This window comes from Corvus kubaryi, unplaced genomic scaffold, assembly GCF_017639235.1.
Source record: "Corvus kubaryi isolate FWS band 111438036 unplaced genomic scaffold, C.kubaryi_AGA036_p1.0 37396, whole genome shotgun sequence".
Taxonomy (NCBI): domain Eukaryota; kingdom Metazoa; phylum Chordata; class Aves; order Passeriformes; family Corvidae; genus Corvus; species Corvus kubaryi.
In genome coordinates this window covers 1,378,348-1,394,214 of record NW_024581135.1, presented here as the reverse complement: position 1 = coordinate 1,394,214, position 15,867 = coordinate 1,378,348, and the positions used below count along the sequence as shown (strand labels likewise).

The 15,867-nt window shown below is 47.7% G+C and overlaps 1 protein-coding gene across 7 annotated transcripts in view; it reads right to left on the bottom strand.

The window, feature by feature from the left end:
• Positions 1–2,645: 2,645 nt before the first annotated feature.
• The window catches only part of CACNB4 (calcium voltage-gated channel auxiliary subunit beta 4), a 77,575-nt gene continuing 64,353 nt past the window's right edge, over positions 2,646–15,867 (bottom strand). For 2 of the 7 annotated variants that reach the window (XM_042040435.1, XM_042040436.1), the window contains 2 exons: positions 12,446–12,631; positions 2,646–8,501 (listed from right to left, as the gene is read on the bottom strand). In XM_042040435.1, coding sequence (XP_041896369.1) covers positions 8,241–8,501; positions 12,446–12,631 — 447 coding nt within the window. In that variant the 3' untranslated portion in view covers positions 2,646–8,240. Of the gene's footprint in view, positions 8,502–11,281; positions 11,335–11,457; positions 12,632–15,867 lie in introns of those variants that run through there. The other 5 variants (XR_006018127.1, XM_042040438.1, XR_006018128.1 and 2 more) reach the window with 5 other exon arrangements.

Below are 15,867 nucleotides of genomic sequence, written 5' to 3'. Positions count from 1 at the left end.
TGTGGGACAAATACTTTTTTTTACATGGGTTGGCCATGTTCTTTCAGTGAATCCAGAAATTTCCAAGAATTTCTGCACTTCCAGCACTAGGATTTGTAACTCACGAGTTAATTTTCTCTGGGGAGCCACAGTTGTGTCACCAGGTGTTGGATGTACCCTCATTTAAACACCATGGGAGGGACTTGTAAGGAAAACCCACAGGTGCTTCCCTGAACAAGTGAATTTAACTTTGGAGAGACACAGTGAAGCTGTGAAAGTTTTTAAGTTCATGTTCAGAGATGAAAGGCTTTGCTTTTCACCACAGAATCCGATGGCAGCTGGGCCAGCTCGGAGTTGAGCTCTGTCCTCTCTTGGGGTGGGATGGATTACTTGGGATGGAAAAGATCATCCCATGGGCAGGGACACCTTCCACTATCCCAGGCTGTCCAAGCCCCATCCACTGGGACACTTCCAGGGATGGGACATGAAATCTCCTTTCTTATTCCAGAAGTTTTTCATCTTTCCTTCAAGCAGCTTTTATTCCCACAGCAGCTTCTTGCATTTAATTTTCCCTGCTGGTCTGGAACCAAAGCAGCAAGGCCAGAGTAATCTCCAAGTTTCTGTGTCCAGAGACTTTTGTGTTTCCTGTTGCTCTGGAGGGGAATTTATGGCCCTGAACAGTCTAAGGAGAGAAATATCCTGATAACTCACTGTCCCAGTCCATCCCGAGTCAGAGCTGTGGGCACTGGGACTGCGTGTAACCCACAGGGAGATGAAGCAGCTCCTCTGGTGTTAAACATGCCTCAAGTTCAGCATCCAGCCTGCAATGGCATTAATTATTCATCAGCTGTCAATTATCCCCCTTTCTGCTGGTCCTCAGCTTGGAATTTCAGCAGCACTCGGTTCTTGTCTGTTCTCAGCTCTCCTGGAGTCAGGGCAGGGTTCAGTGGCTGCACAGCTGTGGGAGAGCTACCAAGGTTTAATTAAACCATTTATTCTGATTATTTAAATAAAAACCTCTGAGGTTTCCCCTCATGTCATTTATTTGGGTTTTTTCCCTATGGCAGCCTGGTTTAACCTGGCCGATGCTGCTGCTTTTTTATGGGCTAAGCCGGGCTTCCAGTGCTGCTGGAAGCTTTCTAGGAAAGCATTCCAATGGGCAGGGCTGGGTACAGCCTCGAAATTCCCTCCTGGAAATCTGGGAGGGCTTGTTCGGGTCGTGTACGTTTTGTTCCAGGCAGCTGTAACACAGACAGGGTCATGGGAGCGTCTGTGCCGGGGAAGTGCTTCGAATGCCTGCGGAAGGATTTCACCATGGAAATGCCTCTGTACAGAAAAAACCCAGACAGGGAGAGTATGGAATGGCTTCGGTTGGAAAAAGCCTCCAAGATATTCGAGTCCAACCATTCCCCCAGCACTGCCCCATGTCCCCAAGTGCCACATCCACACGGGGACTCCACCTGAGCACCCTTTCCATGAAGGAATTTTCCCCAATATCCACCCTGAGCCTCCCCTGGCCCAGCCTGGGGCCGTTCCCTCTCCTCCTGTCCCTGTTCCCTGCCAGCAGAGCCCGACCCCCCCGGCTGCCCCCTCCTGTCAGGGACTTGTGCAGAGCCACAAGGTCCCCCCTGAGCTCCTTTGCTCCAGCCTGAGCCCCTTTCCAGCTCCCTCAGGAATTCTCCAGCCCCTTCCCAGCTCCCTCAGCTGCTCCTGGGGCTCCAGCTCTTTCCCCAGGACACAGACAAGTTAAGCAGCTTAAGAAATTTTAACCCCTAGGATCATATGAAAGCAGACAAAAAGCATTTTTTTGTTCTATTTATTTGGAAATGCTTCTGCTTTTCATTAACAGCTTAGATGCAAACTCACATGCTGAGATCTGATTTTGAACAAACAGCCAAGAAAGTTCAATTAAACAGAATTTTAAAAGCATCAGATCTGCCTGAGGTGTGTAAATGCAATGTGCAGCTCACCTGGCCAATGTGCTCCTGTCCCTCCAAGGCAGGGCTTGGGTGGTCACAGCATCTCCGTCAGGTTGCTGGTTCCTGTTACTCATTTTTGGGAAGAGGAGGCTGGAACTCTCTGCTAGAGGCAGCATCTTCCAGTGCTTTCAGTTTTCCAAGATACCATAAATGGCTGGAGGTGGCACTCGGGGCTCTGGGATCGGTCACAGGTTGGACTCGATGGCCTCGGAGGTCTTTTCCAACCTTAACCATTCTGTGATAAACTTAATTAGCTTCTAATTATCCAGTCCTTAATACCTCCCATCATTGTGCCCCCTTGTTCCTGCCTAGGAACCAATTCTAACCGAGTGGGAGATCCCACAAAGGACCAGCTCCAAACCTCTGAACATTCCCGAGAATCCTTCAAAGGAGCAGTTGGCTGCAAGTATCTCATTCCCTGCTGGATCAGCAGGAATTATCTGTATTTTTGTACTTCTGGGTCGCAGCTATTTAAGAGCAGATCGTTATAAAAATAAACATAATTTATTTCGCAGACCAGATGCAACTCCTTCTTCAGAACCTCATTAAATTTTCCTAGAAATGTAACACGTGAGGCTGCTGCCAAAAACTGTTGGCAAACAACAAAAATGCCACAGGGCTCTGGGTTTCTCCTGACTCTCCCACGCATTTTCCCAATCTTAGTGCAGGACACAAAGAGACTGGACAGACTTTTAAACGTTTTGTAGTTTTGTTCATTTATTGTAGAAAAGTTATTGTAATGCAGTTCATCTTTGTACATCTAAATTCCATAAAACAAATCCATAGAAATGAGGATAACTATGGGCATGCAGTCTGCATGATCCTGGTCACAAAAATAACACCACTTTATTTTTTTTTCCTTTTTCTTTTTTTTTTTTTTTTTTTTTTAGTTTTTGTAGTTTTCTTTGAAAGCCACTAAAAGCAGAGGGAGAGCAGAGCATGCACCACTGTACACATTGCATAGTATATGGTACCCACATGCCTGGTCGGGTGCTACACACACAGGGCCTATAGGGCAAAACAAAGGGAAAATCAGCAGAAAACACAATTTTGGGGTGGCTCTGTCCCAGTAAAGGCAGTAATGTCTTCACCAGTGTGGCTCTGAACTGGCTCCCAGTGAGGCAGCACTGCCAGGCTCTCACTGGGAACCAGTTTGGCTGAGAAACAGAGATTTTCCAGGATGTGAGAAGCCCAAGGTCCGGAGTTTGCAGTTGGAATGGCTGATCCCAACATTCTCCCCGCTCTGGTTCCACACAATCTGCATTATTCTTGCCTGACTCCCTGTCTGCACCAGAAGGGAATCGATCAGGTGTGTCCCAATCCTAAACACACCTGGGCCCACACACACATTCCTTAACCTCACCTCCCATCAGGTTTGCAATTCTCGGGAATTTTGGGTGCTGTGATGCTCTCCCCTCCCCCACCTCCAAGCTCTGTGTCCCCACGAACATCTACTGGGAGTGTTCCATTCCCGACCTTGGGCTACTGGTGGGTCCACCAGTCACATCCCAAATCCACACATTGGCCAAAATTAAAGTTATTCACATGATTTCAGCTTCCAGGAGGAAATGAGCAGAAATGAATGCAGTGGGCTTTGCGATTTTAAAAGGCTCTTTTTGTTTGTCATTAATTAATTAATATGGAAGGGAAACAAGTTATTGAGAAATCAATCCCATGTGCAAAATGCCAAAATCAACTGCTGAAGTATCAGGCAGCGAGTAAACAGATCAAAAATGCAATAAATCCACTGATGCTGGATCAGAAATCTCCCCCTTGGTTCCAAAAACACGATGCCAGATGCAGGAGTGGAATTGCTGTAAATTTGTGCTATTACAGATGTGCTTCTTTTCCCTTGCTCTGTTTTTACACCGTTGGCAAAAGAGAGAACTTTGAGCTCTGTGGATTCTCTGCTGCGCCTGCAGAGCAGCTCCAACACGGGGATGTTACAGGTAATTACAGTTTGTTTTCCAGGCAATATTGATAAGGCAGGGGATCACCATTCCCGGGCACACCTTGCTCTTGGACAAGACAGGAGTTGGTGTCCGTAGGATGTCCGGACAGGAACTCACTGCCAAGGAATTTGGTTTCCCAAATTCCCGAGGCAGGTCCATAAAGCATCCTGAGGCCAAGCCAAGGCTGCTCCCAGTTTCAAAGGAATAAAGGAGTGACACTTACTCACATCTGAAATGATTTCTTACCTCCTCCCCAAATTCTCTGGATGGATTTAATCACAATATTTCTCCTGACTTCTTGAGTGGATTCCACACACAGTGAAAGAAATCTGAAATTTCACTCCTAAGTAGCATTTCACCTTTTTCTTTGAGTTAATGCCGTACATACGTTTTACAACTTTATTAAAATTTCCCTTTCTTTTTAAAGACACGCCTTTATTTTTCTATATAAAATAAACTGGGTGTGGTAACAACCTCACCAAGGTTATTCAAACGACACCACATTCTCTTTTAGGATCATTTTAACTCCATTTCCCCAGAGTTAAGCTTGGCTGCATTACAGGGTCCTGCAGCCTTTGTGGGACTCATGTTTGAGGGAATGAGAGGCAACTCCAACAAAATACATGGCAGCAGAATCCCAGGGACCCAAACCTGGACTGGCACCAACAGGGGTAATAGAACTGGATTTTAAAATGTACAGTTTTAGGAGTAAACCCAGGTTTGGATAAATGGCATTTTATAAAATATGCATCTGATTTTTTCATTTGTAGTCTCCAATTATTTTGCCTTAAAAAAAATCAGGAGTGTGGGATCAAGGACAAGTTTCAGAAGTACTGAATTTGTGAAAGAAAATACTACAGAGGACATATTTAATGTATTATTAAAGAAAAAAGAGTGTCAGAACCTCTGACTTACCCAAATCAGTGTGCTGTGAACAACAGGAATAAAAATATTATTTTGGAATGGTGAAGTCAGTAAAGACAGGAGATTCTGGATGCTCCAGGGAATTCTGTGGTGCTGAGACCAAACTGAATTCAGAAGATCTGGCATCAAACTGAAGTTACAAATATCAGCAGCTGTGAGTTGCACGTCCCATGGGAGAAGTGTTTGGCATCAGGAAAAGAATCTGTACATGTTAAATACAACTCCAGGGAGAAAGTATTTGAAATTCTAAGGTTAACAATTAAATAATTGATTCGCAAACATAAGAACGTGCTGAATTTTCTCTTTAAAGGTTGTTATCACCTTGATTGGTTAAATCCTTGTTAATCCCAAAGTGTCTGAATGAGAAACTCAGACAGCAACAAAACTTTAAAAAAAATCCCTGTTTTATAAACATTTCTAAACCCTCTGTCTGTGCCAGAGCTTAGAATAGAGTTCTGGTTTTTAGCATTATTTTAATAACAAGAAATGATGTGAGGACTGGAGAATGAGGCTGGATCGATTCAGTCAGGAGCACATGAACTCCACAATTTCAACTGAATCACAACAGAGCAGCTCAGCAGTGCTGGAATCCCACCAGGAACACGGAGTTACCAATGCTGATCCCCAGCACAGCTTGCACTCCTTACTGCGTCCTAAACAGAAATTCCTTTTTCAAACCAAGACTGCCCATAGTACCTGCAATAAATGCTGAGTCTCCCAGCATGGTTGGTGTATTTGTACTTAAAGAATATCTCTTTTCAAAGAACTAAACACCCCGGCAAGGAATGAGACCTGCAGGGCCCCTGGTTCCTTGTGTTACAATGGAATGGGCTCTGGGAGAAACTCAGGACACCCAGGAGTCAAGGCAGCTTAACCCCATGGAATAAATTACCTCAGGCCCACCCCTGACTTCCCTCACAAGTTTGTTTTTGTCAAACCCGAGTCATTTTGGCACTTGAGATGTTCAGGTGATGGGATTGTGCAGGTGTGTGGTGGGTGGGGATCCTCCCCTCACCTGGTGTGACATGGAAGACTTAAAACAAGGCTCCGAAAGGCTCTAGGAAATCTATGTCGGTGCTTTGCAGCAAATATGCAAATCTCCTCAAGCAGCTAATGAGCTGATCCCTAATCTACTGCAGAATAAAGAGGAGCAGCTGCTGCCCAGGGTTCTACAGCTCCCCTGCAATCAGGACTTCAATGCACGAACAAGGGACTGGGGAAAGCTCAGAGAAGAATGGGTCACCTAACGCCTCCTTTCTCATGCAGGTCTGGGTGCTGTACATGGAAAATGGTCTGGAAAACTTCCTGGAGGATGCTCCACTGTGCTGCAGCACAAAATCCTGGCGGAGGCAGCTGCAGCTGCCAGTCCCAGGCCGGGTCCTGCTGTGTTCCCTCAGCCTCAAGAGCTCCTCTGGCATCTGCAGCCGGAGGGAATCGGCTAGGATCAGGTCTGGCAGATCCATCCAGAACTCTGGGACTCCAGTGGATGCAGAGATTTCCATATTTTCCTTGGTAACTGGTCCATTGGGATCACCGAGTGGTACTGGAGCTGCCTGTTAGGCAGTGGGGTCATTAAAATGATTGATTAATTAATCAGGTGTCTGCCACCTTTTAATGCTGCTGGAGATGGGCATGGGTGTCCCACAAAGGACATGGATTACTTTTCCCAGTAACTTCAAGAGGATAATCAGACTCCAGGATGCTGGAAGCACCAGCAGTCTTTGCCAGCTGGTCCAGGAAGTGGAAGAAACCGGAATATTCCAGAAATTCCTTTAGTGCTACATGCTGTCAAAGCCTGGTGTCAGCAGGCTTTGGGAGGAAAACAAGCAAATAAAAAGGTTAATGATCCTTATTTTTGGGAAAAAAAAAAAATAGTTGTGACATGAACCTGCATAAACAAATGCATGTTCAGCATAACTGTGTCAATGCCAGGGAATGTGTGCGCTGGGGAATTTCGGGAGGCTCTGCCTGAAGATGTCAGTGGTTGTACAAAACGGGCAACGGGGGTCAGTTTTCAATCCCGTGGGATCTAAGGCTTCACTGATGGTGTAAAACACAAGGTCCAACCACAGGAATTCATCTCTTGGAAGGAACTCAAGACTCAGGAGGTGAAAGAAATGATTGTTAGGAAGTAAGGCAGCAATATCTCCAAGGATTTATCATAGCTCTTGGAATCCAAAGCTTGGAATCAGCTCCACAACTTCCCTGTGAGCAGATTTTTGTCTGATATTCCCTTTTTATTGCAATTCTGACCAAGATGTTGTTTGAAATGTTCATCACTGATGACTGCTTAACCCCAGTCCCTCCCCTCGGATTTCATGGCTGCAATGGATCTTCTGGAGAGTTCTTGTGCGCCACTGGAATTGTCGGACATTCAGAGGTGGATTTGGGAAGATGGAACATGTAGGCAGGTACTCGGGGTACTGGAATGTAGGTACTCTACACACTGGGTCACAGGAAGGGATTGATTCCATTTAAAAAGCAGGATAAAAATGGGAGAAAAATCTGACGTCTCTATACTCCTGTTCCATTTTGGGACTTCTAGCTGTATTCAGGTAAAAAGAGTGGGGAAAAAAAGACTATTCCCAACCTCCAAGCACACAAACGATGGAGTTTGTTCCTTTTCCTGTCCCTGTTTCCCGTCTCCTGTCGCAGTTCCTCCCTGCTGGTCCCGACTGTCAGGACTGGCTGAACTCAAGAACCATTTGGCTGCAACATTCATGCCAGGTCTAAAAATAATTTCAAACTGGAAAGTGTTTTGTAACTGCTGCAATAATTTGGGATATTTGGCACTCTCGAGAGTTTACATTTGGTTTGTCTGAAAAAGTCATTCTGGAAAGAAATCGTTAGAATAAATCCTTTTATTCTAACCTGAAATGGAAATTGAGCTCCCAGCAAACAAATACTGGAGCTGACTTTCTGACTTCCAGTGGTTTGTAATTTTCAGATTTTTCTTTGTATTTTTTTTTTTTTCCCCCAACATGCTCACGTCGACTTTCCAGTCAATTCACCCAAATTCCAACAGGAATTGGTTTATAAATTGGTTCCAACTGGAACTGGTCATTTGGAATTTCCAGCACAGGAAATTATTTTATAAGTGCCTCGATAAGTACCCGAAATTACAAACGGATGTGTCTAATACCGAACGACAAGAAAAAAAAATGGCTATAAATGCAAATGCTGTATTAAACCCAAAAATAATCCCAAAAACAAACCTCTATGATTGGGCAGAAACGGAAGGGCCGGGCTGGGTTTTGCTGCCCCCTAATTAAACATCAATGACAGCAGAGTGCAACTGCAGTGTCGCTGTCACACCTGCCAAATTAACTTGATCTAATTGTTATTCCTAGCTACGTTATGGCAAGGTGTGAACGGATGAATCCTGTTTTTCCCCAGGTCCCCGCACTCAGAGCCGGTGCCGTGAGTCGTGGCTGTATCCGCCGGGGGAGCCGCGGTTCCGGTGGGGTTTATACGAGTCCTGGTAGGGGTCAGAGTATTCCTCTTCCACGAGGGGATAGTGGTCTCGGCTGTGCTGGGAACTGGAAGACAAGCGGTTCCTGCTCTTCCGAGCCCTCTCGTTGTGGTAATTCTCGTCGGAGGTCATGAGGCTGCGCCGCTCGATGGGCGAGTTCTCCGTGGAGTGGCTGCCGTGCCTCCCGCGCTGGCTCTGCGGGGGCCAAACAACGCCAGCGTTAATTCCCGCACCCTCAGCTCCTGCCGAGCCCCATCCGAGGCCTCCTGGCAGCAGCCACGGCCCGTGGGGCCCGTGGGGCTCGTGGGGCTCGTGTCCCAGCACAGCCTGGCTGCTGCTGCTGCTGCTGCGGGGCCGGGAGCGGCCGGCGCCGGCTCCTGCCGCGGGCAGCGGGAGCGCGGGCTCGCCCTGCTGAGTATCGTCACAGAGAGCATGAAAAGTGAGCTGATGTAGTCAGCATTTATCACTTTTCTCTGATCAGGAACAGAACATTCACGCTGCTACTCTGCTTAGGGAATGTCTAAGCGTCCATTTCTGTAGTTTTGGAACACATCTGAAGATGCTCGTTGGGGTTGTTTTTAGAGGTGCAGCTCTGAGCCTTATTTAAACCCTTCCTATGACCAAACCAAGATGGGCTACTCAGCAGGCAGACAAGGGGAGACTAAAATGATTAGATAATAACAAATTCCTTCAACTAAAACATAGTATTTAAAATATGTTGACAGAAAATCCCTTCCTAAGGTCATTTGTTTATTAGAAGCCCTTGCTCTCCTCACATTCCCATAATGACAATGCCCATCATTTGTCACATGAACAAAATGAGTTCAAATTTTTTTGCCAGTTAATGGCACAATGAAGAAGTAGCCTAAAGTAAACCCTTTGTTTGCTTTCAACATACATTAAACCTCTCAGGACTATCAGCACCCATCTCTCAGGACAAACTCCGTGCTGAAACTCCAGCCCCTGCTCTCAGGGATATAAAACCTTCCTCCTGCTGCTACAGCCCCTGCCTGGCGACTGTTTTCCTGAATAATTTATATCCAAGGCGGGTGTGGCGGGGCAGGGATGGAGCAGGGGGTGTGTGGTTACAGCTCCGGGGCGGTGCCGCCAGGGAGGCTCCTGGAGAGGGGCCCTGAACAAGGGGTTCCCCTCTGCAACCTCACCCCCACTACTGGGGAGAACTCCGGCCACGGGATCCCCAAGCTCTCCTCAGAGCACCAAGCTCTAGTGGGGATTATGGCAAAGTGCTTCAGGAATTAAAGACAGGCTGGGAGAGCTGGGGGTGTTCACCTGGAGAAGGCTCCAGGGAGAGCTCCGAGCCCCTTGCAGGGCCTAAAGGGGCTCCAAGAGAGCTGCAGAGGGACTGGGGACAAGGCATGGAGGGCCAGGACACAGGGAATGGCTTCCCAGTGCCAGAGGGCAGGGATGGATGGGAGATTGGGAATTGGGAATTGTTCCCTGGGAGGGTGGGCAGGCCCTGGCACAGGGTGCCCAGAGCAGCTGGGGCTGCCCCTGGATCCCTGGCAGTGCCCAAGGCCAGGCTGGACATTGGGGCTGGAGCAGCCTGGGACAGTGGGAGGTGTCCCTGCCCACGGAAGGGGAGGATAGGATGGGCTTTGAGGTCCCTCCCAACCCAAACCATTCTGGGATTCCATGATGAATTACGCTTGTGTTTGTCTGACACAAATGCAGTTTGGATGTATAATCCCCTCATCAATTGCAGCTTTATGTCTGTGCTCACCTCTGTGCCTTCCCTGTGGTGATTCACCTCAGGCTGCATCCTGCTGCTTTCCTGAAACCTTCCTGCTTCCCTGGGCTGTGTGCTCATCCCAGTGCTGCTGCTGAGCTCCTGGGGTGTCATCATGGGACACACCTGGGGTGGTTACACATTGGTCTGATGTCCCAAACAACTTTTGATCCTGCTGTGTCATTGGAATGACAACCTGCAGGAATGGACTTGAAACCCCAATCCCCTGGAGCCTAAGGAACACATCTCCCCAAAACTTGAGCTACAGGATTTGAGTCCATGCACTGAAATTAGGCTAGACTGCATTTAGAGCTAACCAGTCACAGAGGGAAATGACTGGTTAGAGAGTTAGAGAATCCCAGGATGGTTTGGGTTGGAAGTGAAATTAAGGATCACCCAGTCCCACCCCTGCCATGGGTAGGAACACCTTCTACTATCCCAGGTTGCTCCAAGCCCCGTCCAGCCTGGCCTGGGACACTTCAGGGATCCAGGCACAGCCACAACTTCTCAGAGCAATAAATATTTTTTCTAGGAAATGTTGGCAAAGATCAAATTTACTCTTCCCCCTCAGCTCAGCATCGAGCTCTTCCTGTAAGGAAGGCCATTCCAAGGATCAGGTACGACAGACCCAGCAGTGCCACCTGTGCCCTCTCTGACTGCTCTGGATCTGTGCCACAGAACGTCACCCTCATGACCTCCCTGAGTCAGGAGTTCAGTTCTCAATAAACCAAAGTCCAGGCCACAGCCAGGTAAAAAACGGAGCTTCCCAAATCTGGCTTTGGCAAAGCAGGGACAGCCTGTCCCAGCACACCTGTATCAGGCTCACTGCTACGTGAGGCTTTGGGCTTTTCCTTTTCAGTCCCCCACGTACCAAGGGCATAAGGAATATAAAATCTTCCTGTATCACAAGCACCTTTGCTAGCTTAATTAGCCTGAGTGCTTTCTAATTACCACACACATCATCACAGTGAAAGCTGATGCAAATCCTTCCACAGGTTTGGATGAGTATAAAACCTCCAACATGGGTAACAGGGATGGTGGAAGTCCTTACTGTGAGATAACCATGGCAAACACCAGGGCCTGAACCCTCCTGGCACGGAAAACCTGCAGCCTCTGGTTGGGCATCGATCACTCCAGGAGAAATTTACCCCTCTGCAGAGCACCAGCACCATTGATCCCACCGAAACCCTTTGGAATTCGGGTGAAGTGGGGATTAAGTGATGCATACCTTCAGCCAGCCCACTGCACAGGGGTGATTTTCATCTTCAGTGTGAGTTTTCCCTAAGTAAATGGAGCAACATTTCACAGTTATTGCTGGTGTCCATTGATCAGAGAGAAATAAATGCCTGAAAAAAATTCTGTGGATACACCCAGTTCTCAAAATGAAACTGAAGAGGTGAAAAGTTCTGCAGATGGTATTTTATTGGCATGAAGGGATGGAAAACTGAAATTTTAAGGCAAGTGGGAAATGGAAACAACAGTTTACATGTGCATGTTATTAGTAACAGAACAGTGCTTGTGCATTCAGCCACTCAGGAGACAGTGACTTGCTGGTCCCAATAAAACCAAGCACAGCTTTAGAAAGGTGAGTGCAGGAATTAAGCACCTTCAGGGAAGTGCAGCTCACTCACAGCAAAACCAGCTGGATGTTAACTGAAAACACCAAACAACAGTCATTTCCTCCAAAACTGTTACCTGCTTCCAGACACTCCACAAGCAGAGCAGACGTTACATTTGTCAGGTGAATTATTCATTAAATGTCATTTGTTCAGTTCTATTTCTGACGTACATTAGCAAGTGACACTCCTGGAGTCCCCCACACACTGAAACTTGCAGGATTTAAAGCTCCCTGCAATCCTGAGCCCCTCAAGCATCCCCAGTTATTAACCCCACACATTTCTGGTTTCAAACTTAATAAAGCACGTACTTCTCATTAAGGACTATTTACATGCCACGATTGAAGTGTCAAAGTTCAGCCGAGTCTGAGCTATCCCTGTGGAAAAAAAGGGTCACAATTTTTTTCAATGGGTAAAGAAATAATGTCTTTTATTCACACTCAAAGAACAAGCTTTTCCACCCAAAAGTGAATGTTTGGTGAAGTTATGAGGGTAGAATAAAAGGGATCATTACAGAGCCGATTCCTGGCTAGGAAACTGATGGCTGTTTAACTTCCCACTAAAGGCAGAGCATTCCCAGTCTTCAGCACTGGGCTGAGGAGCTGCTTCCTCCCTGCTTACACCCCTGAGCTGGTCTTGGCAGAGGCCAAACGGGGAGTGGTGCCTCCCAGAGCAGCGTCAGCGATGCTGCACAGACCGTGTCACACTACAGCCCCTGGCAGACTGAACGAACCCACCTGCTCTGCACTGCCTGGCGCTCCGAGGGCTGTTCCTACCTGCAGGCCGGAGATTGCGGCGGGATACGGGGACAGGGCGGTGGATCCCAGGCTCCTGCCCAGCAGGGGGGTCATGGGCGTGGCACTGGACGTGTGGGTGGCTCTCCAGTAGGCCTCCAGGTACTCGGCCAGGTGCTCGCAGGCGTCCTCCAGCTGGTTCTCGTCCAGGATCACATCGAACATGTCCTGGGCACAGGGACACAGGGCAGTCACGGCCATGTGACACGGGGGATACAGAGCTGGCAAACGCTTCTTGTCACACTGGGCCTTGGAATTGTTCAATGAACAGGAATCAGAGCATGGGAGAGTGGGAGGGAGCTGGAAACATGGAGAGGGGCTTACAACAGCATGGAGTGACAAGGGGGATGGATTCACACTGAAACACGGCAGGGAGAGATGGGATATTGGGAAGGAATTCCTGGCTGGGAGGGTGGGCAGGCCCTGGCACAGGGTGCCCAGGGAAGCTGTGGCTGCCCCTGGATCCCTGGCAGTGTCCAAGGCCAGGTTGGACGGGGCTTGGAGCAGCCTGGGACAGTGGGAGGTGTCCCTGCCCATGGCAGGGGTGGGATGGGATGGCCTTTAAGGTCCCTTCCAACCCGAACCATTCTGGGATTCTGTGGCTGGAGAAGAAAACGGTACAGGTGGGTTTAGAAGGTGACCAAGAGCCAAAGGCCTCAGGAGTTGCTGGACACTGTCCCCAGGTGTTGTGTGAGCCCTGCCACGCTGCAAGGCACAAAACCCCTTAATGAATTCATTTCTTTCCAGCGCTGATGCCCCTAAAACCATTCCCACAGCAGTGAAGGCATGAGGCAGTCCTGACAGCAGCAGCATTCCTGCTTCAGGAATTCTTTAGACACCACCTCCATCCCTGCCTGCCCTCCAACTTGCCAAAACCAGCAGAGCCCCTTGAGAGAAACACAACCCTGTTTTCAGCAGTTCCACTTCCTATCTCATCTCTAGTCTTAACTTTGCAAAATGCTGTGAAAATAGCACAGGAAATGGAAAGTAACTGCAGGTGCTGCGGGTGTAAAGGGCAACCAACACCAACCACAGGCTGTTCTCTTCCACTTGTTTTTACAGCTCTTAGAATAAGATTTAAAATAATAAAGCCATTTTATATATTTTTTTTATATTTATTCTCTCTTCTCAGCATGGTAGAGAAAGGTTTCCTCCTCTGCCAGCAAGGAGGAGTTTTCTTCTAATCAGAATATTCCTAACACTGCATCCCTTGGTCCAGTTCAGCGTTTATTGCTCTTCTTTTGCTCCTCTCTTTATTTACTGCTTTTACTCCTTTGCTATTCACCCACATGTTGATGCACCACACATTCCAGCCTACCACTCACTTGTGGAAGAAGTCAGTAATTAAAACACAGTTAAATTAGAAAATAAAAGAGCGTGGTTTGCTTACATATACTTTGCTTTGGAAGAGACTGAAACGAAACACTTGGAGTGTAACATGTTTTCTTAAGCAAGGAATTAAGTTGGATTTAGGACTCTTAACAACTGTCACCCTTTTAATATTTCACTGCACAGCAACACTGGCCTGGGAGCCTCTCAGGCGGTCCCTGGAGGTCACACGGAGGAGCTGCAGCCCTGGCAGGATCCCGACTCCAGTGTCTGACAAGGAGAACAAATGACAGGGGAAACACTCAGGTTTTCTCTTGCATTTAACAGTTCTGCTCATCCCTCAGCTGGGTTTGTTCTGTTTCCATGTATTTGGCAGGAAATCATCTTGTGGGGCAGTCCCTGTTCATGAGGGTCATGGAGTAAAGCAATTCCTCTGCAAAATTTTCTTCCAGCATGCATAAAACAGTTACCACAGGAGCATTCCCAGCTCCTGGTGACTCTCTAGTGATACACAGTGGCCTTTCCTGAAGAGAAAATCAGTGGCCGCTGTCCCCTCCTGTTTCGCTGTAGAATCACTGTGTACCTGAGAGGAGGAGGAATCTCAACTTGTAGATCTATCCCAATTATATTTTAATTAACCAACGCAATTTAATTCTGCTGCAGTATAATTTCAGGTATTTTTTAGGTTGTGTCAAATAGACCAGAGGGGTTTGTACCCTCTCTTAGCATGGGCATGAATTCAGAAGTTTTAAAAAATAACAACCATAATGAACTGTTTATGAGCAGTGTATTTAGAGATGTACAGTTTGTGTTTCCTTGAGCCCTGTAATGTTCCTGCAGTGGAGTTCCTGGAGTCCTGCAATATTCCTGGTGCCCTGCAGTGCCCAACGCCGGCTCGAGCAGCGTCAGGGGGAGATTAGCAAGGAATTAATAATGAAAGCAGTTCCTGAGCTCAAATATGCCCAAAGAGACAGCTATTTTTAACATGTCTAGACATGCAGCACCAGCTCATTCCTTATGGCTGGCTCTCAGCAAAGGAACAAAGTGAGGACTGCATCCTTTGCAAGGACCTTCCCTTTAAACAAACTCCAAATCCTCCTCTTGCAGGAACTGGAGCTGCAAAAGGGGTGAAGCAGAAGAGAGGGAGCAGTGCCTTTGCTCTTAGCAATGTACTTTTACTTAATTAAATCATGGACCAACTTTAATTTCGAGCCAAGCCAGACTGTCATCTCCCTGAGAGAGCTCTCAGTCAGCAACCACTTCCTTCCCATCACCAGTGCAAAGTGCTGAGCTGGTTTGTGAGCAGCTCCTGGGCACGGCAGGGCGGAAGCAGCCTCGGAGCAGGGCTGGGGTCATGGCTGAAACCTGGTACTCTGACACTGGGAAAGGCTCTTCTGATCCAGGTGGGGCCTCCCTTGGTTGCCTTCAGCACTGGAATGCAATTCCAGGACTGGGTGTTGAGGCAGAGTTTAGCAGATGCAGGGATGGACAATCCAAGTGCCACCATGCACCCAACAAGCTGCAGCAGAACAAGGATCATTTTATGGAATCTGGGAATTGTACAAGTTTGGGTTGGAAGGGACCTAAAAAACCATCTCATCACACCTTCCACTATCCCAGGCTGCTCCAAGCCCTGTCCAGTCTGGCCTGGGACACTTTCAGAGATCCAGGGGCAGCCACAGCTTCTCTGGTAACTTCTCTCATTTCCGCTGATGTGAGCAAAGTGAAGCTGAGTAAGAGGAAACCACTGCATAAAGAACAAAAAAACGGCTGTGAAACTGCCCAGGGTTGTGTGTGCAGGTGCCAGAGGAACCACCTTTCACACAGGACAATGTGCAGAGGGGTGTTCTGTGTGTAAGCTCAGGGTAAACACCACAAACCATTCAAACAGGGGCAGCTGCAGCTGCAGTTCCTCAGCTCACATCCATCAGGGAATGGATGTGTTTTAGAGGGATCAGTTTGTTCTCCAGGACAGTTACAATTCTGGTTGGGTTAGTGGGACCTGGATGGCTCACAGGAATAACCCATCAGCATTTTAAGTTGTGACAACACAACTCAGTAAAAAATTCCATGTG